Source organism: Pelobates fuscus, chromosome 5 (assembly GCF_036172605.1).
Source record: "Pelobates fuscus isolate aPelFus1 chromosome 5, aPelFus1.pri, whole genome shotgun sequence".
Taxonomy (NCBI): Eukaryota; Metazoa; Chordata; class Amphibia; order Anura; family Pelobatidae; genus Pelobates; species Pelobates fuscus.
Window position 1 is genome coordinate 334,534,785 of NC_086321.1, and position 26,275 is coordinate 334,561,059.

Sequence of the window (26,275 nt, forward strand, 5' to 3'; positions counted from 1 at the left end):
CTTGATTTGCTGCATTCTACATTATTTTGCATTAGTGTCTAGTTCTTGGGTCCTAGGAGAAATTTTACACAGTAGTTATGGATCTAACTACAAACACAAAATTCATATGTTTATATATATATTACAAGAAATATATACTTAACCCCTTAAGGACACATGACATGTGTGACATGTCATGATTCCCTTTTATTCCAGAAGTTTGGTCCTTAAGGGGTTAAAGGTAAAACTCAAACATTATGAATAAATATTTATTTATAATGTTAAAGGGTTACTCCAAGCACCATAACCACTTCAGTGTTTTGAAGTGGTCATGGTGCTTGCAGTCTGTATGTGAAATGCTGTACATACCGAGATAGTTTATATTGCTGCTGCATTAGTATGTAATTAGCCAGTCCAGAATAAGTCATATTCCATGTACAGTGGCATTCATTTGCAGAGAGAAAAAAAATGTATCAAGTGATGCATGTCCCTTTAATTCTAATTGACAAACATTACCCAACATTTTAAACAGTGTTGTATATATGTTGAATACATTTATACACAATTGTATAGGTACATCATACATGTAAGAGAACATGTATGTATATATTTTAAAAAATACACAATATACAATATATTTGAAGCACACAAAACATATATACCCTTCTAACGAGGGTGAGAAATTCAATGCACTGAGTGGCATTGGTTTTAGTTAACAGATGATCATTGCTTTCTTCTTCACTGTAGAAAAAATGGTTATAGTCTTTACTATTATTTGCAAAGCTGGTCTCAGCCCTTTTGATAAACGAAAGTTGAATGGGAAAAGGTGAAAGTGACAATGTTTGCGCTTACATATTTAGAACTCTCAGAAGCTTGACCTCTTTCCATGTCAAACCGTAAAATCAGCGATTCACTAGTTTAGCCCTGATGGCTCGGTAACAGTCATGTTTTTAGGAAAATCCTGACATACAGTTTCGTATCAGAATCTCTCATCTGTGTGATGCAGCCTGCACAGTATATCCTGTATAACGCGCTCTCACACGGTCTCCGCTGATAACTTCAGTTTACATCAATGTAGTTGTGATGAATACACAGCAAAAATGTGCAGCTAACATGATGCAGAATCTAGCACATTTAAGACCAGAATCATGGGGGGCACCATGCCATGTCATAGTTCTTGCCATTTGTTAGTACGTTCGTAATTTTTTGGGAGTTATTTGTGCTTTTGGTTTAGCAGGCCCTGACTACACTGATATCTGGTATGCTGACCTCTGGCCTTGTTAAATCATTCAAGAGTATTTCAAGAAGTTCTAGAATCGCTTACGTAGTCTCTTGGCCGTAGGCTAGTTTTGACTAGGATACTCTCTTTCCCTTTTGTCTTGCCTTTTTCGAGTTCCTAGTGCTAAACCTGGTCCATGCTATGGACCATTAAAAAGCTGCTATCATGTTGATCCTTTTGACATCCTGACTAGGACTGATCCATAGTTGCATGCTGGGATACTCTTGCTCCTGACAGTATGTCAAGCAGTTTCTTTATCGAGAATCAAGGAATAATATCCTGTAATTTAGGACCAACAATGCCCAAAGTAGATACAACACATTTCTTGACCCCTATATTTTCGCTTTCTGCTCACGTTGATCTGACAGGGATCCCCCAATTTCCTTTCTTTACCATCAAAATTTTAAGCTAATATTACAGTCAGAAGTGTATGGGTAATAAATGCAGACCCGGAGTAATATTGGAGAGAAATCCAATGAAGATTTGCGTTTTTTCAAATCTTTGTCTCGGTGGATAACAGGAATTGTAAGCAGCCCGTCTTCTGCAAAGACTCCAAGACTTTGATTATTTTAACTGTAATTATACAGAGCTCCACATCTACTAGATAACGTTCTAGAATTCATAGTGAGAAGGGCAGCTAAATTGCTAACATAATCTAATCCATCATCTCAGCTCATTCTGGGTTCTGGATAAATATAGGTACTGTCAGCTCTGCTAGTGTCACAGTGGTTGGGGTCATACTGTCTACAACAGGAGGCACTGTCAAGTTCTCATTGGGGCCACCAGCACCACTGACCACTATGGAAAGTACAGCGTCCGACTGCTGAAATTGCTCCTTTCTTTGGCCTTCAGTATTATCAAGAGTTTCTGTACTGCTCTTTAATTCTGTCAGTGTCACCGTCATCTCTGGTACACTTTCATCTTCTGGTTTCCCTCGTCCTTTCCGCCTTTGGATTTTCCTAACCTGTAACAAACACACAAAATCAAAGGAACACTCCAAACACTGAAAAATTAACATTCCAAACACCTAGCTGTCAGGCAGTTGGTCCTGTTTAACTCAATGGAGATATACTAAAGAGGCAGCAGTTGCTCAGAGCACCTGCCTTGTAAAGACTTCTCATTGAGCTGCATTGGAAAGTCTGTAATTGGACAGCCATAGAAAGTTTGGCCTGGGAAAGAAGGGGAGGATTTGCAAAGGTTTTGCAAGCTGTTTTAGAAAGCCTATTGAAGATAATGCATAATTAAATGTATGCATGTTTTCTTTGGGTATATACTACTAATAAATTATTTAAAACAAATAATAGTAATTTTTAGTCGGACATTGTGTTGTCCCTTTAAATGAGGTATCATAACCACTTCATCTCTTTAGTGGTCAGAATGGGTGTAGTACCCTACCATTGTCCATTTACTTACCGTTTAACAGTGAATTGGGGTCCTTGGCCACCTATTGTGCCTCTCCACCCCAAAAACCTTCCCTTAAGTGGAGAACACATTTTTTATTATTATTGCCATTTTTATAGCTCCAACAGATTCCGTAGCGCTTTACAATATTGTAAGAGCCGGGATTTAACTATAAATAGGACAATTCCAAGAAAACTTATAGGAACGATAGGTTGAAGAGGACCCTGCTCAAACGAGCTTAGTCTATAGGAGGTGGGGTATAAAACACAATAGTGAGCATATACAATCGATTCCTGGATGATGAATTAAAGCAAATATAGTACAAATAAGTACTGTTACACTACTATACCATAACAAATTGGAAACACAACAAATACATGTGTATACTATACCCAAATGTCTAATTTGAAAATGCAGAGAAGTGACTTCTAGCACCAGAACAAGTTTGATTTTGTTCTCAGAGAGCTATCAAATTAGCTAAATTATTTTGTACGCACAAATGTGTGTAATTAAAAAAAAAAACAAAAAAAAAACCAAAGACTCTGCACGTTAAAAATTTTCCCCCTCCCCATTCTAAAAAGATTTTCCCCTTACAGCCTGTACAGACAGACCAGCCATGGAGAGCACAGACGCTGTCTTAGTGAGTGCACTAGATGGAATCAGGTATCTGCAGCTGAAAGACCATTTAAACCAGGACTGTCCAACCTGCGGCACCCCAGATGTTGCTGAACTACAACTCCCATGATTCCTTGGCTATCTGTTTCATTAAAAGAATCATGGGAGCTGTAGTTTAGCAACATCTGGGGAGCCGCAAGTTGGACAGCCCTGATTTAAACGCTACCCTCTGCTGCACTGACTTCACACCCCCACACATTATCTGTGTGTATCAAAGTGCTTGCTTAGAAGCATAGCAGGCATGAGAAGTAAGGACTTCTAAGGGACATGCTATAGAGTTTGGGACTGATGGCCTAGAGTTCCATAACAGAGGTGGTCTACACTTGATAAAATTCCTCACCTGTTCCTTCTCGTTATCCTCCTGCAGTCTGCACTTATGCTCTTTCATGTACTTCTGCCGTGTAAAACCTTTGCCGCAGTCTGGGCAGCAATACCGATAATTGCCAGTGTGGCAGCGCTGGTGCTCCAACATGTGCGCTCGTCGGCTGAAAGATTTGGTACAATACTGACACTTGTGTGTCTTCATGCCTAAAAAGAAGAAAATATCACATGGGTAAGTATCCAACACTACAGAAATTAGCACACACAAAAAAATAAATAATAATTCTGCCTAAATTTCAGATGCTCCCAGATCTTCAGGTTAATGAGAAATCTGGATTTTTGTGTGTATGTAATCTTCCTTTTAGAACATAATCATAACCATTGGATACTCACCGGAATGCGACAGGATATGAGCTTTCAGTTTGTCAGGGCGATTAAATTCTTTGTTGCATCCAGAGTGAGATCTGTAGGGATTTAGATGCAGACATTATTAATCTATCTAGCTATCTAACCTGTATATTCTTCAGTAAAGGAAAGTGAGTGAAGTTGAAGATGTAACCTCATATATACACAGATGCATTCAAACTTGGTTCAACAACTCCCATCACCACTAACCAAACAATTGCCTGGCTGGTGGTGATGTCAGTTGTGATCCACATGCTAGTTGAGAGTGAGCCTGAAAAGCACAGATAAACCGCCTTTATGTTCACAACTGGAGAGAAAACAGTAAAAAAAAAAAAAAAGATATAGACTTACGCAAAGGGACACTTGTACTTTTTGTATGGCTCGTGAATCAACATATGTCTCTTCAGCTTGTCTTTTCGATTAAAGGCGGACTTGCACAGCTCACATCTGAATGGCTTTTCACCTATGGGGAACAGTACATTATTGCCTAGGCTCTGCAGGGACAAATTGCCGAGTGGTGATATTCATGAGATAAATGAAAGCATGGGATGAAGTTGGATCATCACAAATACAATTTTGACTGCTAGCATAATCTGCCAGACTATTTTCTTTTTTTTAATTACTATTTTGTGAATGCTTCCAAGGGTGGTATAAACAATCAATAATTAAATAACAATCTCATAATATCTCTTGACTTATGAGATTTCACCAGAATGAACCCTTTACTTACACTCTACTGCCAGCACGTGTGATTATCGTCTTGTCATCTAATCTAGAACACTGTTTTGACTTGCTGATTGTATATTACTTGCTATATTGCTGTAGATTTATTTTATTTATTTTACCAGGATGGATACATTGAGATTTCACTCGTTTGCAAGTATGTCCTGGGTTCACAAAACATTGCATTGATACAATATATACAAAATATAACATAGAACATGTAAGAAACATTTAATCAACCATGACATTCTGTTTTGAGATATGTAGAGATGGATCTCTTAGCCCCTTAAGGATCAAACTTCTGGAATAAAAGGGAATCATGACATGTCACACATGTCATGTGTCCTTAAGGGGTAGGCTTGTGGAAGATTTGAAAGTGTGCGGGAGGTTGTTCCATAATTGCGGTGCTCTGTAGGAAAAGGAGGTTTGGGCTGCTTTCTTTTTGTATTGAGGTAGACTAAAAGTGCTGGTACTGGATCAGAGGTTATAGGAGGTGGGAACAGCCGAGGAGAGCATTCTGCTCAGGTAGAGTGGGAGCTTCCCAGAAAAGCTGTTAATCAAAAGGCTGGATTCCAGCGACAGCCAGTTTAGTTCTTTTATTATGTCACAAGGTGGGTCCTGTAATTACATTGTAGCACAATGCGGCAGAACGAGTGATACAATGTATTAAGCTTATTTAGGTGAGTTTGCGGTGCAGGTGCATATACTACATCCCCATAATCAATAATTGGCATCAGCATTTGCTGTACAATCTTTTCCTTTACTGTAGGGCTTAGGCAGGATTTGTTTCTGTACAGGGCACCTAGTTTTGGATAAAGTTTTTCTATGTGTAGGCCAAAAGATAGATTGGGGTCTAACATCATACCCAAATATTTGAAAGAGTGGACTGCGGTCAGTGTGATATTTGATTTTGTTTTGATGCATAGATAGGGATTTTGTAATTTAGGTACTGTTCCAAAGAGCATTGTGACAGTTTTGTCAGTGTTTAGGAAAAGTTTGTTTTTTTGTGATCCACTTTTCTACCTCTGTAAACTAGTCTTGGAGCACAGCCTCAAGCTGCGGTAGATCGGATTTGCTTGCATAGATTACTGTGTCGTCTGTGTACATTTGAGGATTTGAAGACATTAGGCAGATCATTTATAAATAATGTGAATAGAAGGGGGCAAAGAATGGAACCTTGGGGTACACCACACGCCACTGGGAGAGGGAGGGAGTCGCTGTCAGAAATGGACACATGAGGGGGCGGAGCCTGACCGGGGAGCTGAGCAGACATGCTTTCTGTGAGCTCCCCAGCCTGGACCGGATTCTTGCCAAAAATCAGGAGTAAAACACCCTACCCAGAACCCCTACCTGCCTCACCGCGTACTATAGAGTCTAGGGAACTGGGGGATACCTCGCGAGCCAGAATGCCGGCAGAACTCCCGGAACGGAGACTTGGGGCCTACTCTGCACAGGGCAGGGGAGAGACGGACGCTCTCCCGGCCCACCAAAACAAGCGGCACCCGCAGTATCGGACCCCCCCCCCCCCCAGGACCGGTGGGGGTTATTCCGGTCCCAATCAGCAGGTCTCCCAAACCAACTTGGATTACAAACGACGGCAACAGCCTGAAACGAGCATCAAAAGCGCAAACTGCCGCTAGCAAAATGGCGGCTGCGGGCCATGCGACTGACCTTGCACCCTCCCGGCCCCTCCATGAGGGCCTGGAGACCCTGTTCCGACAATTCTGGGCAAAATTGGAGCACAGGGAGGCCCAACAAAACCCCACTTGCCATAAGGTGGAGGAACTGACTGAAGTCATAGGGCGGATGGAGCGGATCCCGGGCAAAACCGCCTTACCACGAAGGGTGGTATGCCCATCCAGACTGGGGGTCACTAGGAGACTTCCTCCAAAACGCCAACCACACAGCGGGAAGGTCACTCACCGCCGGCGGTGGACTACCACCAGGACCTTCCACAGCGCCCACAAAGGGAAAGACCCGGACCCGAGAGGCAACCGAGCTTGAGGCCACATGGCGATGACCCCACGCATGGTCTGGAGCGGGGGAGAAACTGCCGTCACATTCTAGGTATGAATGAAATCAACTGGATGGCACACCACAGAATGTAGTGTTAAGGCAGAACAGGGATGTCGTATGGACTTGCCAAGTGACAATGGTCTCATTAAGGTGGCCATGAAGCAGTGGCCATTGTCATTATAGCTGCAGACATGGATGGCAGGGAGGTGGGGCCCAGAAACCAGAGCTATCACATTGAGAGGTAAAGCTACTATTGACCTTTCATTGTGGGCAATACCTGAGTGGATGTGGCTGTGAAGCTTCAGGTAGTGTTCTCTTCGGAATAGCTTCTTGCACACCTGGCACTTAAAGCGCCCCCCTCCACCATGGGTGGGCATATGCCTACGGAGGTAGCGTTCGCAAGGAAAAACCTGCCACGGGATAATTAAAATGCAGATGAAATTTTACCAACTGATGCATGATTGGAAAATATGAGTTAAGCAATAAGTAAAGGAACTGCAAAGTTGTAAGAGAACCAAATTTTGAGCCATAGCAATTAATGTCACTGTTCTTATTCCTCATAGTTATCCAATACCAGATTTACACCCTAGGCTTTCAAAAGTTGTAAACGTTCACAAATTCATTCCTACACTGTAATACATGTAAACCACGCAAAAAGGTTGTAGATCAAACATTAAGCATAGAATTCACAATATCAGAAAAGATATGGACCAAACTACATTTAAATGCAGTACTACATCTGAGCTACAACCATTTGTGTCCTGCCTATCCCCTTTAAAAGTAATGTAGCTACCAAGCCTATTGTATGGTAAACACAGGCTTTAAAGATACGAGATCTAAAAAGTAAATAAGACAGATCTCAACATTACAAAGTGCTGTAAAATAGATCTGACTTTATAAATACATTGTCACAGTTAACAATAAAAAGAAAACAAAGAGAGATGAGGCCAGCAGTTCAGATGTTGAATTAAGAAAGGGTAGGGTATTATGGACAGAATCACGCACCTTCTGGCAGTGGGGACAGGGGTAACTGTGGGTGGCTGTCTGAACATGTTGCTCTAATGCTTCTGGAGTGGAGTATTTACTCATACACTTTAGGCACCTGCAAGACAATACAGACTAAATTATTGGAACTTCAGTTAATGCAGTCATAGGCATGGCCCCTCTCTCAAGTTGTGTTCTAGCCACTTGGAGTGTAAACAGTGAAATCTGGACCAGTAATATCCTTCTCCATTTAGACTAAGGAGGCAGATATCTCATGAAGAATCCTATTCTCATCCTAAGCCAATAAGAAAATGATTCAATCCATTTCTGTACGTAGGAGTATTGTTCTTTCTGTAAATAAATATAAAATCTACACTGAGAGCATTTTGTAAACTCCTGTTAATAAACCGATAAGCACTAAAATGTTTGTATGGACAAAATTTGAAATTCCAAATGTAAAAAAAAAAATAGACTTTTTTGTTTTTGTATCAATTCCATCTCTACTAGCTTTCCTTCATACCCAGGGAAGCACATTTTCATTGTATGTACAAAGAGGGTGGGGGTTAAATATCATTGATTTATAAACAAGCAAATATTTTTGGTTTACCAGTAAGTAACCGTAACAGCCCTTCCAGCTTCTGGTGGACACTGCACTCTGTTCTATTGTCTAAAATGACTCCTAATTTAATTTTAATTTAACCATTTTCCTAACTCACTCTCATTTAACCCCTTAAGGACACATGACGTGTGACATGTCATGATTCCCTTTTATTCCAGAAGCTTGGTCCTTAAGGGGTTAAAGAACAACTCACAGATTTATTTTTGCTATTAAATGTATAACATTGCCTTTCTTAGTGTTACATTTCACCTGCCATTATCATGCTCAGTCCTCAGATCATGTCCAAAGAAGCTATGTACAGCTCGTATTATTACTTTATACATCACAAAACATGGAATCTCTAAAACGTGGAGTCTACACATAAAGATACTTTACTTGTACACAGTCATCTCCTTCTTGGGGGCGATTTGAGGCAGTAAACTGTGGGAATACTGGTGGATACTCATCTCGTAGAGGGATGTGAAGTCCTTGTTACACAAGTGACAACGATAAGTCATCTCCTCCTGGTGGGTTTTGATATGCTCCAAAAATTGATCCAGCTTCTGGGACGTATGACCACAGCCTTTCACCACACACTTATACACCTGTAGACAGAGGAATGATTCTGGTAGAAGATTGTTTGGATGTGTTTTTTAAAAAACCTTTCTGTTGCGAACCACTCAATGACTGGATATAGAAACCTTTTAATGTGGATTATTTTCTATGTGTCACATGACAAGGACATCAAAATTGTGAAATGATTCATGAGTCCCTTGTCAACTTGACTTTCAAAGTAATTCTATTAATTCTGAGACCTACAATCCCACCTTGAAAATAAACCTAAGTTTCGTAGTAGTGCTCTCTGTGACTGCCGCCAGGTATCAAAGACTTTTTAGACTTTTGAAAATGTGAACTTTACTGATCCATTGTGATGTTAGAGTGCAGAGTCTCACTATACGCAGTCATCTTTTAAACTCTTATTCCACTCTACATACCTGTTCCTGCTTGTGCTGCGTCATGTGTGATTTGAGCTGAAAATAGCTGCTAAACTTGCTGGTACAGAACTGGCAATGGTAGGAGCTGTCCACGAGAAGCACTTGCTTGTCGTCTGCGCCCTCTGCCATGTCATTTGGTGCTGTGTCCATTCCTTCAGTCGGTGGCTCCTCGGGAGAGGTTTGCCCAGGGGCTGCAAGAACAAAGATATATTAAACATGATCATGCTTAATAAGAGCTTAAAAGGTTTCTCATACTCAACAGATCTGTCTGAAAGGCTGCTCAATTGTCTGAATGTCAAACTGATGGAGACCCTCTAGTTTTAAAGCCACCCTTATTGTGAATATACCAGGAGTGAACAACCTACAGTAATCCAGCTGCTGTGCAACCAGCCTGTTCAAGTCAAGGTATTAAACTCCACCTTCTCTTGCGATAACCTATGGGGGAGACCACGTGGGAAGTATTGTTCCATATAAAACGGTCTTTCTTAGGTTCTTCAAACAAATTAAAATTCACTAGTAAACCCACTTTTCACCTGTGCTGGATCCTGTGCTTTTTCTAGATTTATTGCATTTTAGTGTTGAGAAGTTGAGTGAGTACCATTTTACTCTAGTCCTGTAGTTACCCACTTTTCCCATTATTACTACTACTCACCATTATTCTCCACAGTTTCCTCTGGTTGTGAGCCGTTTAGAGGATCCACTTGCAGTGTCACATGGCCTTTGGCATTTGTGGTATTGGGGGCCCTTGGCCACACCTTGTGGGTTTGCATATGCTTTTTGACATTGGATTTTTGTGCGAAAGCTCGTCCACACACAATGCACTGGAATGGCTTTTCACCTGTGTGGCTACAAGAGACAGTAAACTAGAATTTGCAAAGATAATATGGAACATTTCAGTGGAACAAAGTGTTGGAATTTTTATAGAACGCAGTGTTTGGTTCTAGAACATTTTATTTCTAGAAGTTCGTAGAATGTCATACTTTCCAACATCTGGCTCATTTACACTTAATTTATTATCATCATTATACCAATTATCACTATAGAACACTAGATTCTAAGATAGTGAACACATTTTTGGAGCATGCGGTGACTGATTTATGTCACGAGCAAGTAACTGAAGTGCTAACAAGTAGGCCCCAGCTACTGTTGAACTTCGGCTCTTGAGATCCTCCACCATTTCTTGGAGTGTTCTATGAAGCTGAGAAGAAGCTAGTGAAGGCAATGACTTACCTTCTAATGTGCTGCTGAAGATCAAAGTTTTTCCCAAATGCCTTGTCACAAAAGGTACATTTCAGCTTGGGAGATTTCACTTTTCCTAAAGATTGACCAGTAAAAAAAAAAAAAAATACCAGAGCATTTACTGCACTGACATATACATTTTCTTAACACCATACGGTGTTAGATATAAGGCCACATAAAAGGATGTTCTTCAAATACCTTCACAGCATAAATGTCTTGTATTAATTATTGTAAAGAATTCAAAATAGAGAATATACCTTGAGTGCTGTCACAATGACAGAAGTGTGTCTCAATCATGGAGGATTTGTCAAGACCGAACGAATTGAGGACGATTATATACATAGATATATGTTTATTCACTACATTTATTCACTGAATTTTAGTGATCTGATTCAAATGAGCAAAATTGACTGAAATTGTCAAAATGTGACTATAGCCCGAAAATTTTTACAAACCAGCTAGTATTGCCTAAATGTATCTATTCAGAATTCAGTCATCTAGCCATCACTATTTGGCCCTTTTTAAAGTCACTCAGATCTTTTTGCTTGCCCATTTTTTCTCTTTCAACACATGAAATTCAAAAACTGACTGTTCACTTGCTGCTTAATATATCCTATTCCTTGAGAGATGCCCTTGTAACGATATAATCAATGTTATCACTTCAGAAGCATTTCAACCTCATTATATAGTGCTGATATACATTCCAATTACACACCATTCTGGACGACCCGGTCAGTCTTGGGGCGACGAGCTTTGCTGGGAAGAGCTGGTTCCACAGGCCCTATGCTGTTCCCATTCAAGTCAGCACATGGAGAACAGCTGCTTGTAGTTTTGGATTTCAGGCCTTGCTTCCCGGGGCTGTATACTGGGGGGGTGTTGTAGACTGTACTCTCTACACACTGGCTGGGAACCTGCAAGTTAAAATGGCACTGCAATCTCATCTGTAACATGTCTTCTAACAAGTAACAAATTCAAATCTGAACATATCATGTAAAACAGGGGTGCCCAAAAGGTAGATCCCCAGATGTTTTAAAACTACAACTTCCATAATGCCTTGTCAATCTAAAGGCATGCAAAGCATCATGGGAGCTGTAGTTCTTCAACATCCAGTGATCTACCTTTTGGGTTCCCTGATATAAAACATTCTGTGATTGCAAAAATGGTTAAAACAATATATAACAATATAAGGCTAGTAATTTTACCTGCTAAATGGCCGGGGATAGCTTACATACATAAGAGCTAACAAGTTGGGCATGTAACAGTTACTAATTCACTGTTTTTACCTCGATCTGGGTATATGGAGCCATGCTCAGCCCGTGCATTTCCATCGATGGGTTGCCGGGCATGCTGATGGGAGAGCTGTACACTTGCACTACGGTACTGCAGCTGCTGCTGTTTGCTTGCACGGGCACACCCAGATGCCCATGAGCAGGGGCAGATGGAGGTGGGTGCTGCAGCCGTGGTGGCAAGGATGGAGCATGGAGGTAAGTCCCGCTAGTGTGCATACTCAGGTTACTCTGAAAATGGAAGGAAAAAAATGTATTAAAATGATCTTTATACTACATCGATGAGATACATCTAAAAAACTAAGATGTTTTGAAGCTCCCGACGAAGTCTGAAGTCGGACAAAACACGTAGAGCCAGGAGAGACGCATAATATCCGTATTTTATTTAAATTAATTTGTTGTTTTCTTATCTTTCCAGTTGGACACTGTTCCTGTTTTCTGGTGATCTCCTTCGGATTGTGTTATGTTGATGTGTTTTTATTACTACTCTAATTTGTAAGTGCAACGCGTAATATTGTTTACTATTGTACACAGTTTTGCACTATGTGTCTGTTTCTCATTTTTCCCTATATGTACTAACTTTGGGGAGGAAAAAAAACAAAAAAAACAAAGAAGGTTCTGCAGCATTTGATTTATGTCTGCCTCAAATCAGTTTTTAGTTTGTGAGTGCAATATATCCCTAGCCCCTTGTATGGTGTTTTAAACTTTATTACACTGTATGTGGTCCTTTTTATATATTTTATTGTAGATTTTTACATGTTTATCCAAAGCAATGTGTTTTATTAACTAAATAGCATGCTATAGCTGACAGTTTGAGATGTAATACTCAAACTGTATTGTGCCTTCTTGTAATTTCCTGCACTTCTGAACTTACTATAATCTAATAATGTATGAAATGCTGAGGTACCGACATACTTATTCATTGCTAACATCTCAACGTACACAAATAATAACGGCCTCTAGGTGTATTCACTCACCTGCACTGGTCCCGGTATGGAATGCATTGGCTGGTCCAATGAGGTGAGAGCTGACATTGCAGACAGAAGGACCTCATCATTCACCAACACATTCCCCTGCACCAACGTCTGGATTAGCGGAGATGGAGGAACCGCAATGTACGTGGAGATCTGAGAGGGAGAAGAGAAATCTCACTTTTCAACCACACTGAATATCAATAACCTAATCTCACATGATTCAGAGTATGGCAGTAGTACTATAATCCTAGATCTGGGGTGGCAATCTTCAGCACTTCAGATGCGCTGGACTACATTTCCCATGATGCTTTGCCAGCATCGTGGCTGTAAGAGTATTATGGGGGACGTTGTCCACAACATCTGGAGGTGCCGAAGGTTTCCAACCCCTGCGTTAGAAAGCCCTATTACTTACCTTTCTGTATGTCTTCTGCAGATTTAGGTCAATGACGGTTTCTTAGATAACCACCTAGTATGTAACCTTAGGAAGCACCGGAGGTTTACGGTTGTTCTACCCACCTGTCTGTTAATCTGTGACTGTTGGACGGAGCTCACCGCTGGGGTATATACGCTGTGAGAGCCCATGGACACAGACGCTAGAGAAGGTGCGTTACCCTGACACTGCTCCCGTTTGTGTATCATGAAAGCTGGTAGAGAGTTAAACTGTTTCTTACATTTCCCGCACAGGAATACATCTTCATCATCTGAAAAGAAAACACAGTCAAACTACAAATTCTATAGGCACAAGATCACGAGAATGTTCAGTAGCAATGAAAAGAATTATGTTTCAACATAGTAAACAGACTAATAATAATGAATAATAATTAAAATAAATAGGTTTGTCCAATCCCACCTCCAGGTTATATTTGCTAAAACATGTAGATTAGTACATATAAAGTACTTCCCAGTAGTATGATCACATTGAAGTGATTGATCACCTCATGCTCTCAGCCAATGAGCTAAGCCCTGCACTGCAGACCTAAGCTCAGGGGAGCAATGGGAGTTCCTGCTAAGGAACACCCATCTCTCTGTTGGCTGAAGCAGAGGTGGGAAGCAGCACTGGCGGTTTCCAGGTAAGCAGCAAAACCATTCAAAAACAGTTTGACTCCTTGAAATGGAAGGGGGTGAGAGGAGCAGAGAACTCCTGGCACCATAGCAACAAGCTACAGTGGTTATGGTGCTTAGTGTGTTCCTTTACAAAAGAAAAAAACTTTCAATGTCAGAACAATTTTATCACTTCCAGCACTTTATATTATAAAGTATAAAATGCACAGACTACGTTCTTACCCAGTCCTTGTATGGTGCCGGAGTTATTGACAGATTGTGCGGTGGGATCCGACACTCCACTCTGCCCATCCAGCAGTGATTGGACTGCGAGGACGGTCTGGTTATCCATGCCTAGAAAAACACAACACATTTCTTTCATTATCACAGCATGTTATTCTTTCCAGTTGCTATGCAAATATAAGCCATAATAGCAGAATTATCATAAAAATAAACTTTCAAATTAGAATAGTTTCATTTTTATAAAACAGACACAGTTATTTACCAAATATGACTTGTCGACTATTTAAAGTGAATTTCACATTCTAGACCAAAACAGTCTATTTTGGTCTAAAATTAAAAATTTACTTTGAGTTCTTGACACTTTAGACAATAATCCTGACTGTAGGTCTCACATTTTTAAATTATTGTTGTATGGTGTGTGGTCTCTGGTTGAAAAAAAACAGAAGTGTCTCACCGGGAGAGAAGTCCTATCGCCTGACACATGGGAAATGTAGTTTCGCACAGGCATATTTTTTTCTTTTTCCCAGGCGCACACTACACACTGTGAATAAACATCACACAATCAGACAATATCCCGTACACACAGCCAGACAAACATCACACACACATATTATATACAGCCAGCATACACAGATATTACACGTACCTAGTGTACACCATACACATTACACAAAGCCAAACACACGACACACACATTACGCAGTCAGCAAACAAACATATTACATACAGCAAGTAGGCACACATACACAATGGTGGGAATTGGGGGAGACTATGGGAAGAGGCAGAGGGTGAGACACTCACAGTTACTCACAAAACACTTTTTCAAAAATTCTGAGTTTAGTGAGTGACCCTGTCAATGTCCAGAGCACTAGGCAAGGGGTTCCAAACTGAAATTATTTTTGTCTCAGGCCAAGTAGATTATCATTAAAGACAAATAATAGATTGTGATACTGCTTCAGTAGATTTTTTAAATTTTTTTTTTTTTTTTTTTTTAAATTTCCACACCGCTAAAGATACACTTCATGCTGATGGTGAATAACATCTAGGTTATATTTTTTCATACTTAAAAAAAAAAAAAAGAGACATTCAGACTGTTACTCCAAGCACTATAACTGCTATATATATCTTATTGCAGTGGTCATGGAGTTAGAAGGACATGCATGAAGTTCCTTTGTTTTTTTTTTGTGAAACCGTTTTCAAAGCGACCCCTCTTGAGCTGCGGACATGGTAATGGTAAAGTTTCCTTCCTCCTTATGTGGGCATAATATTGGTAAAGGTTAGCAGGGTTCTGCCATGCTGCACTGCTGTTAACTCTCAATTTTTTTCAAACTGTCTACAATTTTATTTAAAAACTTAAAGTAAATGTAAAATTTTATGCCAAAACAGTCTATATGGTAAAAAAAAAAAAAAAAAAAAAAAAACCCCAATTAAGCTATGTTTCTTGTCTGACTACTTTGGCCTAAAAAATTTTAATTACACTTTACATTCCAAACAATTCACACGTTAGTGAATGAACCCCAAATACTGCCAGGACTACACTCCAAACAAATTAACACATAATAAAAAAATAAAAATATAAAAAAGTTGGACATAAAATAATCAGGCAAGCAAATAATATATATATAAAAAATAAATATATATATATATATATATATATATATACATACACACATACATTATTTTTCTAATGTACATTTTTCCCATATACATTATTTTGGCTAAAACTGCAAATTTGCTTTTGATGCACCACTGATCAATATTAAAACTGTTTACTAAATAAACTCTAAATAAGTATTTAGATTCAAATTGCTACAAAAGTTAATTTGATCTCGAATATAAATAATCTAGTACTGATCCAAAGCTAATTTGCTCTTTGGGTCTATACATCCCAGAACCCACACATTGTAGGCTATATAAGTGGGGGCGGGGGGTCATTCTGGCACCCCAGATTCTGGTATGATGGTAGCAATGGCTGGCTGTGCATCAAAGGAAGTGCAGTCCACAAGCACCCTGCAAAGGCTGATTGGCAAATGGTAGTTTCACAATATTAGCCATTTATAGTTTCTATCTACAGATATGAGCTACATAGTATCATTCTATCTATAGAATGCTCACTAGTGTTCTTGGAATTCTATTAAACAGCTGGTCAGTGACCTGCAGGATATCTGGCTGTGATATGAAGAATTAGAGTACTTTAAGACACTCCTTGACAACAATATGTCCCCCATGGGGTATCTGCAGTTCCAAATAGCTAGCATCTCCCCTGCTTTTAATAATGGCGGCTTTTCCAGGAAGCCCTTCCCCCCTCTGCTAAAGCTGAAGTCCTCAGTCTCAGCTCTTCCATGTGACTTCCCCCCCCTCTGCACATTCTGCTTCTTTCCCTACACAGCAGAGTAGCAGGAGTCCCCCAGCAAGCATGGCCCAGACCTGAATGGCTCTGCGATGTCCCACCATACTGGATAGGGTCTAGAAGGGGGTTTAATGCCCGATTTACCTTCAAAGGCTTCAAATATCGTTTGCGCCATCTTGTAAGCTGCAGAAATGGTAAAAGCAGCATTATGGGAAATGTGAATTGCGTGCAATACCCAAAGCGGCCGTTAGAGGGCTTGTTAAAATATCTATATGGGTTTAAAAGCTAATTGCCATTAATTATCTAAAAGAGCTATTTACTAAAATGCAACTTGTCCGCAGCTCAGCAGGAATATTTATTTATTATATATATTTTTTTTCTTCAGGGAAACTTTTGGCCCGCAAAATAATCAATTTACATAGATGCCTGGGGGTTCATTCACTAAACAGCAAATTGTAATAAACTGAAAAATGATCAAATTGACAAGTTGCAATTACAGCTTGGCAGGCTATCTTTCCTACACTTTTGAAATTCCCTGATCAATTGCCACTTTAATTAAATACCTTTGAATGCATTTAAAGTGGCACTCTAAGTCTCATAAATACTCCTGCTCATTGTAGTAGCTATACAGCAAATCCCTCCAAACCTGAACAGCAGTCTGGTCTAACCTGCCCATAGCAATGTCATTTTTTTTTCTGTATAAAGATGGGTGTATTTTCACAGATAATGAAGACATTTTATTTCAGTGTTATTTGGGGCAACTGAAGAGTGGGTGAGCTATGGGTGCCTCTGAGAACCCCAGTTTGAAAAACATAAATAAAAAAACACTTTAGAAACTTTGACAAAAACACGCAGGGCACCCAAAGACTCATAGTACCATAACCACTTCAATAAGCTGTTATGGTGCTTAGTGTGCCCCTAGACATAGGAGCAATGTTATTCACTATGATATTGGGGAAATTTGGAGGATAGATTACAGACATACACAAAGTTCACTGGATTTGCTATATTTCTTAATTTGTTAAACCTTCTTTCATTTGATCAAGATGGGTTTCCAGTTCAGAGCAAGATTGGCTCTAAAAGTACCTGAATTTAAGAATTGGTCAAAAATTATTTCCTAAAATAGAACATGAGAAATTTTCTTAATTTAATATCTTGCAAATCTGTTAAAAAAAAAAAAAGTAAGAGAAACTGAAACAAACAGTTAGTATAAGAGGTGTTCTGAAAAGTGGTCCGCAGTACTAAAGGGGAGGCAATCACCATGGAAACCAATGGAACCTGCAAGATCATGGCATTAGTAGCTTTGCCCCTTTTCCAAGTTTACATCACTTTTCAGAACAAATCATTTTCATAAATAGCCCCGTGTGAGGGCTAATAATAGAGGTATTGGATACCAACTATTTGCAAACTTTTTAAAATTCAAAATTAATTTAAAATTAAATCAAAATAGTCAATCTAGAAAAATAGAATCTAGAAATTCTCCCTTTTTAGCCTAAAATTTGAAATGCACACATTAATGAGTAATCCTGCTAGTATACAATTCGGATAATTCCTGTGCAGATTAGCAGACACAGCATTGTTCTGATCTGAATTTGAACACCTGATGCAATTCACCAAGTTTTCTTGTGAATTGTGTTGAATCAATACAAAACTCCCAACCAGAGCTGGATTACTTATATGGCAGGTTAGGTGGCCGTCTAGGGCCAGGGTCCAGACATGGGCCTTTTGGACTCCTGTCTGTGCCTGAAGCTCTGGTTCTGAAGGGGCACTCATTGAGCCAGCAAGTTGATCAAAAAAATCTCCCTGCTCAGCCCTGTGCCACCCTCACCGCTTGAGAGAGCATTGTTGTTTGCCCCAGTATCTGGTGCATATCACTTTATGAGTTAACTTATGGTCCCCAGGCACTTCTCAATGACTAAGAACGCCAAAGCCAGCGCTCTAAGTCATTAACTGAGCGCCAGGATCGTGAAGGAGCCATTAAAGTGGTCAGCACCACTGGACCATAATGTGAAAGATAAGCAGGAGGGGGGCAAACACACACACAGCAATCATCAACACACACATACAGCTCTCAGCCTCCGCTACACACACAACACTCAGCCAATCCACACATGCGTACAGCACTTAGCCAACATACACTCAATACTCACAGAAAAAGACTCCAGGGCTCTAGGACAGGAACCTAAATCTGTGAAACTGCCTAAGGCCCTGGCCAACCTTAAAGGGACACTCTAGGCACCCAGACCACTTCTGCTCATTGGAGTGGTCTGGGTGCCAACTCCCACTACCCTTAACCCTGCAGCTGTAATTATTGCAGTTTTTTATAAACTGCAATAATTACATTGCAGGGTTAACTCCACCTCTAGTGGCTGTCTACTAGACAGCCACTAGAGGTCACTTCCTGGGTTCTAGCACAGGAAACCTGTGCTAGAGCGTTGCTGGACGTCCTCACGCTGTGTGAGGACCTCCAGCGTCGCTCAAAACCCCATAGGAAAGCATTGAAATGATTTTTCAATGCTTTCCTATGGGGAGACGTAATGCGCATGCGCGGCATTTCCGCGCATGCGCATTACGTCTCCTCGGCCGTTGGGCGAGATCAGTCTCGCCCACCGGCCGACGCAATCACTGGGAGGAGCGTCGCGGAGGCGGAGACAGCGGCGAGGGACATCGCCGCTGTCCCAGGTAAGTGACTGAAGGGGTTTTCACCCCTTCAGTAACCGGGGATTGGGGGGTGGGAGGGAGAGGGACCCTCCAGTGCCAGAAAAACGGATCGTTTTTCTGGCACTGGAGTTTCCCTTTAATACGGCTCTGTTCCCAGCAGTCCCAGATTTGCCTTGAATTTCGTCCTGTCCCCAGACTGTTCATTGCGGACATCAACAAATAAAGCCCAAATTTACCGTAGTAAAGATTGACATAACTCTTAAAGGGACACTCCAGGCACCCAGACCACTTCTGCCCATTGGAGCGGTCTGGGTGCCAACTCCCACTACTCCTAACCCTGCAAGTGTAATTATTGCAGTTTTTTATAAACTGCAATAATTACCTTGCAGGGTTAACTCCACCTCTAGTGGCTGTCTACTAGACAGCCACTAGAGGTCACTTCCTGCTCTATAGCACAGGAAACCTGTGCTAGAGCGTCGCTGGACGTCCTCACGCTGTATGAGGACCTCCAGCGTCGCTCAAATCCCCATAGGAAAGCATTGAAATTAGTTTTCAATGCTTTCCTATGGGGAGCGCTAATGCATTAGGTCTCCTCGGCCGGTGGGCGGGATCAGTCTCGCCCACTGGCCGACGCAATGGAGAGGAGGAGCGTCGCGCAGGAGGAGACAGCGGCGAGGGACATCGCCGCTGCCTCAGGTAAGTGACTGAAGGGGTTTTCACCCCATCAGTAACTGGGGATTGGGGGGTGGGAGGGAGAGGGAACCTCCAGTGCCAGGAAAACGGATCGTTTTCCTGGCACTGGAGATTCCCTTTAACATTGAGAGGTATGAATTCTGAATGTGTGTATGTTGTGTCTGATCTGATGGCAATCACTAAAGTAAGAATTCAAAGTAAATTTATAATGTTAGGCAAAAGTTTCAGAACTTGAACCATAACTAACTTAACCCCTTAAGGACACATCTTCAGAAGCTTGTTTTACTCTTAAGGACGCAAGCAATTTTTACATTTATTGCTGTTTGTGTTCAACCACAATTTGCATCTCTCTCATTTATTGCACCAACACATAGAAACATAGAATGTGACGGCAGATAAGAACCATTCGGCCCATCTAGTCTGCCCAATTTTCTAAATACTTTCATTAGTCCCTGGCTTTATCTTATAGTTAGGATAGCCTTATGCCTATCCCACACATGCTTAAACTCCTTTACTGTGTTAACCTCTACCACTTCAGCTGGAAAGCTATTCCATGCATCCACTACCCTCTCAGTAAAGTAATACTTCCTGATATTATTTTTAAACCTTTGTGCCTCTAATTTAAGACTATGTCCTCTTGTTGTGGTAGTTTTTCTTCTTTTAAATATAGTCTCCTCCTTTACTGTGTTGATTCCCTTTATGTATTTAAATGTTTTTTATCATATCCCCCCGTCTCGTCTTTCCTCCAAGCTATACATGTTAAGATCCTTTAACCTTTCCTGGTAAGTTTTATCCTGCAATCCATGAACCAGTTTAGTAGCCCTTCTCTGAACTCTCTCTAAGGTATCAATATCCTTCTGAATATACGGTCTCCAGTACTGCGTACAATACTCCAAGTGAGGTCTCACCAGTGTTCTGTACAATGGCATGAGCACTTCCCTCTTTCTACTGCTAATGCCTCTCCCTATACAACCAAGCATTCTGCTAGCATTTCCTGCTGCTCTATTACATTGTCTGCCTACCTTTAAGTCACCAGAAATAATTACCCCTAAATGCCTTTCCTCAGATGTTGAGGTTAGGACTCTATCAAATATTCTGTACTCTGCCCTTGGGTTTTTATGTCCAAGATGCATCATCTTGCACTTATCCACATTAAATGTCAGTTGCCACAACTCTGACCATTTTTCTAGTTTACCTAAATCATTAGCCATTTGGCTTATCCCTCCTGGAACATCAACCCTGTTATATATCTTAGTATCATCAGCAAAAATACATGCCTTACCATCAAGACCTTCTGCAATATCACTAATAAAAATATTAAAGAGAATGGGTCCAAGTACAGATCCCTGAGGTACCCCACTGGTGACAAGCCCAAGCTTCGAATATACTCCATTGACTACAACCCTCTGCTGCCTGTCACTCAGCCACTGCCTTACCCACTCAACAATATTGGAATCCAAACTCAAAGATTGTAGTTTATTGATAAGCCTTCTATGTGCAACAGTGTCAAAAGCCTTACTGAAATCTAGGTAAGCAATGTCTACTGCACCACCCTGATCTATAATTTTAGTTACCCAATCAAAAAAATCAATAAGATTAGTTTGGCATGATCTCCCTGAAGTAAACCCATGTTATCTCTGATCTTGAAATCCATGTGTTTTTAGATGTTCAACAATCATATCCTTTAACATGGTTTCCATCACTTTCCCCACTACTGAAGTAAGGCTTACTGGCCTATAGTTGCCCGATTCCTCCCTATTACCGTTCTTGTGAATGGGCACAACATTCGCTAACTTCCAATCTTCTGGGACTACTCCTGTTAACAATGATTGGTTAAATAAATCTGTTAATGGTTTTGCTAGTACACCACTAAGCTTTTTTAATAGCTTTGGGTGTATTCCATCAGGCCCCATTGACTTATTTGTCTTTACTTTTGACAGTTGAAATAGAACCTCTTTCTCTGTAAACTCACGTGTAATAAATGACTCACTTATCGTTTTTCTTAACTGAGGTCCCTTTCCTTCATTTTCATCTGTAAATACCGAACAAAAATATTCATTGAGGCAGTCAGCTAGACCTTTATCCTCATCTACATACCTTCCTTCTTTTGTTTTTAATCTAACTAATCCTTGTTTTACTTTTCTTTTCTCATTTATGTATCTAAAAAAAGTTTTGTCCCTCTTTTTTACTGACTGCGCTATTTTCTCTTCTGTGTGTGATTTGGAAGCTCTTATAACTTGCTTAGCCTCTTTCTGCCTAATCTTATAGGTCATTCTGTCTTCCTCACTCTGTTTTTTTTATAATTACTAAATCAGTAAATATATAACTTATCCACCAAGAGAATGGGTCCAATTACAGATCCCTGAGGTACCCCGCTGGTGACAAGCCCAAGCTTGTTATATACCGTTTTTAGAGGACAAAAAGGGCTTTAATTTGATGTCACATATACATAGATAACTTCTAAAAAGCCAAAAAATGGGGGGGGGGGGGGGAACACTTTTTTCACAGTTTAGGCAATAAAAACGTGTGCATAATATGTCCAGCTTGGGAAAAGTAATTTAAAATAAATTTATTTTTGTGTCTTGATTTCTAGAGTACATAATATGTATAGGATTTCAGCCTATAAATTGGTATGTTTGTCTTGTATGTTTAGTAGACATCACAAAAAACAAAATTGTTACACAAAAGTATATATTTATATAAAGTAGATATCACAGGCTATTTACCTAAGGTTATTTTCACACTTTTTACGTAGCTATTTCATCTCTAATCTCTGCTAAATATTGGAGTAAAATTGTGTTTTTTCTCTATTTTGGCATATACATATATAACAAGGTTTTTTAAATGTGTATTTCGCAAAGCTGGTGTGTGCTATTCCTGTACAGGGCCATCTTTAACGCGGGGTAAACGGGGCAGCTACCCCGAGCCCAGATGCTCCTGGGGGGCCCCAGAGCTGCTGCCCAGTGGGCCCCGCGATTTGCGCAGCCCTCATGGACCAGGCAGTGCGGCTGCACAGAGCCGCACCGGCCCGCACTCTCAGGAGGCCCCCCAGGTGACCCATGTAGGCATGTCCACCCAGTAGGCATGTGTCAGCAGGAAGCGTCACTTCCTCCCACCGGAGATCAGTGCCACACGGGAAGAGGAAGGCAGGGAGGAGGGGAGTTACAGAAGATAACTCCCAACTTCCTCAGCCTGCCACTGGACCCCAGGGAATCCATCCTCCAGAAAAAGGTAAGAACCTGGAGAGTGGCTAAATGTAGCACGTGTCAGTATGCCTGTGTGTGCGTCAGTATGTCTGTGTGTGTGTGTGTCAGTATGCCTGTGTGTGTGTCAGTATGTCTGTGTGTGTGTGTGTCTCAATATGTCTGTCTGTCAGTGTGTGTGTCAGTATATCTGTCAGTGTGTGTGTGTGTGTCAGTATGTCTGCCAGTGTATGTCTGTATGTGTCAGTATGTCTGTGTGTGTGTGTCAATATGTCTGTCAGTGTATATGTCTGTGGTGTTTCAGTATTTCTTTTACTATATGTATGTGTGTGTGTCAGAAAAAGGTAAGAACCTGAAGGATGGCTAAATGTAGCATGTGTGTCAGTATGCCTGTGTGTGTGTCAGTATATGTGTGTGTGTGTGTCAGTATGTCTGTGTGTCAGTATTTCTGTCTGTGTTTGCGTGTGTAAGTATGTCTGTCTGTGTGTGTGTGTGTGTGTCAGTCAGACATACTGACACACAGACATACTGACACACACAGACATACTGACACACAAATATATACTGACAGACATATTGACACACATTCAGGCCTACTGACACACACAGATACACATACATACAGACATACACACACAGACATACTGAGACACACAGACACATACACTGACAGAAATACTGAAACACACACAGACACATACACTGACACACGTGTTGACACACACACGCACAGACTGACACATATGTCTGTCAGTGTATATGGCTGTGTAAGTATGTTTTGAATCTCTCTACTTTAGTTCCCCCACTGCATTGAGGTGAAAAGTGTGATTGGGGTTGGGTGTAATTGTGGGGGTGGGGGTGGGAGAGGCAGGCCAAGAAAATGCTTTGCCCAGGGTCCTATTCATATTATAGACAGCCCTGTTCCTGTACAGAACCCTGTATTGTGTTCAGCTATATTTGCTGAACACAACACCATTTTTTCAACAATTTATGTCAATGTTTGTGGTGAGGAAAACAATTTGCATTTTTTACATACATGTTTTTGCTGAGTATTTCTTACACTTGATATGTGCCACTGTCATAAAATCACACAAATAATGCTCAGTTACATCTTCTGAGTAAAACAATATGCCCAATGTATGACCTAGACACTATTTTGTGAAGTTACAGTGCTGTAAAAGAGATGTGACGGGTTCAGGTTTTTAAGTGTGAATTTTCATAGATGGTTTTGACAGCTCCGTGTTCCATTCTGGAGCACTTCAGCAAGCAACATATTCCAACTACATTATAAAGGCATACCATTTCTTAAAGAAGACATCCCAGGGTATTTCAAAAGGCATATTTTGAACCTTAGTGTTGGATATTTTTTCCGCTAGCTTGTATCAAGTGTAGTGGTAATAAGCATTTTTTTCTGCCTTTTTGACACACAAAGTGAGTTTGCACAGTATATTTTGCAAGTCTTATGTGTGCAACGACTGTATAATATTTCATATGTTGCTCAACTATGTCGTCTGAGTACAACAATACTCCTGTATGTACCTTTGCCAGGTATATGTGGATGTTGAAGGGGCACATTTGAGATGCAGCCATTCAGTTTTTTAATAACTTTGAAGTTTTTAGCTGTGTCCATGTTTCATTTCGTAGTAGTTTAGCTGGTTGATTATTCAAACTTCCCCACAAACACATACTACTTATGAAAGAATACACCCCGGGGTAATTCAAAAGGCATATTTTGAACCTGTACGTGGGATACTTTTTTCGCTAGTTTGTTTCAAGTGTAGTGGTAATGAGCATTTTTTATGTATTTTTAAAAACTTTTTTAACTTTGTTTACATTTTAAAACTTGTTTTTAAGCTTTTTTATTTACTTATTACATTTTTTTTTCACTTTAATTTTTTTTACCGTTAACCCCTAACTAGCAGTAAGCAGCACTAACAGTAAATTCCCCAATTTCCCATAACTCCCATCCACCCCAGCTAGCAAAATATATCATTTTAAAATGTTTAAATTAATTAATGAAACAAATTGAACCCCTGAGGGTTAAAAAAAATAATATAAGTTAACCTTCAGGGGTTAAAAAAAAAAAAATCAGATCAAAATACAGATCACAGTATTATCACCGTAAGCAGTGATCAACTGGCAGGGAAGGGATTAATTTTTATTAGGACTGGGTAAAGAGGGGGTGGGATTTTTTAAACGTTATTAAAACTGTTTTTAAATTTTTTCAAACTTTTTAAAAACTTTTTTTTAACGTAAACTCCTAGCTAGCCTAACACCAAATTGAAAAGATAGATATCAGGTGTATTGAATAACAAAATTTAGGACTGGCGGCTACATACATACACAAGCGTCTAAAATTGAGTGGTAGCTCAAAAAAGTATAAAGAAGTATGTGCGCTCAAGAATGAATATGTCACAAAATAACTATTGTATAAACTGTGACTTAACACTTATACAAAAAATAGATATATTTATTTAAAAAATCAAACAAAACATTGAATAAATAAAAAATCACAATGTGTGCACGGATCCACTTTAGTGAACAATGTATCAATCAACTCTCTTTGTAAAATATGTAACACCATACAAAGTATAATCTAGATATTAATTTGTCACCTAACTCTGTATAAAGAGTACAAAGTATCACATACGGTATCAGAAGCAGCTGCCAAAAAAATAAAAACCTATATATAAAAAATAAATAAAAACTATAATGCATAAAAAGTACCTGCCTCGGTGTGGGCCCCCCACCGAGGTAATAGAGGAGAACAACCCCCAAAAAAGGAAAAGGGTGTAGAAGAGGGTTCTGTGCCGCCGGTATCCGACCCACTTCAAAGGGGGTCCGTCGAGGAACGGTGATATGCACCGCGGTCGGGATCTTCGAAAAAAACCGCGGTGAACGATGTAGCAGACTACTCACACAGGCACCTGGTGAGTCACTCACAATATATATAGATGCCGCGGTCGGTATCTTCTCAAAAGACCGCGGTGTAGTTGAAATGAAGCTGCCTTGAATGAGTAGCCGTCAGTCCTCGGCTTCACTATATCCGGAGGTATAGTAACCCTCACTTCACTTAACCAAGATGGTAGGTGGCAAGTGAAAAAACGAAAAAAACAGAGGACAAATAAATAAATAAAACAAAACAAAAAGTAAAAAATCTAATAACCCAGAAAAATAAAAAATTATGATAAATTCAAAATAATGAATAA

At 40.2% G+C, this 26,275-nt stretch overlaps 1 protein-coding gene across 1 annotated transcript; it reads right to left on the reverse strand.

Annotated features, from left to right (window-relative positions):
* Positions 1-302: 302 nt before the first annotated feature.
* On the reverse strand, positions 303-16,720 carry ZNF341 (zinc finger protein 341). Its single transcript, XM_063455727.1, has 16 exons — positions 16,654-16,720; positions 14,160-14,270; positions 13,392-13,576; positions 12,879-13,028; positions 11,899-12,132; positions 11,331-11,526; positions 10,607-10,691; positions 10,029-10,222; positions 9,377-9,567; positions 8,778-8,986; positions 7,805-7,901; positions 7,077-7,209; positions 4,412-4,523; positions 4,049-4,119; positions 3,675-3,862; positions 303-2,222 (listed from the first exon to the last, which is right to left on the reverse strand). Exons 1-16 carry the CDS (start codon positions 16,682-16,684, stop codon positions 1,932-1,934), a joined length of 2,478 nt encoding a protein of 825 aa, XP_063311797.1. The 5' UTR covers positions 16,685-16,720; the 3' UTR covers positions 303-1,931.
* Positions 16,721-26,275: the final 9,555 nt, after the last annotated feature.

Coding starts and splice junctions, on each gene's coding strand:
- ZNF341 (XM_063455727.1), bottom strand. CDS start 16,684: ATGGCGCAAACGATATTTGAAGCCTTTGAAG. Junction 9,568..10,028: donor GGAAACTGTGGAGAATAATG/GTGAGTAGTAGT, acceptor TTGTTCTTGCAG/CCCCTGGGCAAACCTCTCCC. Junction 8,987..9,376: donor CGCAGCACAAGCAGGAACAG/GTATGTAGAGTG, acceptor CTCTGTCTACAG/GTGTATAAGTGTGTGGTGAA.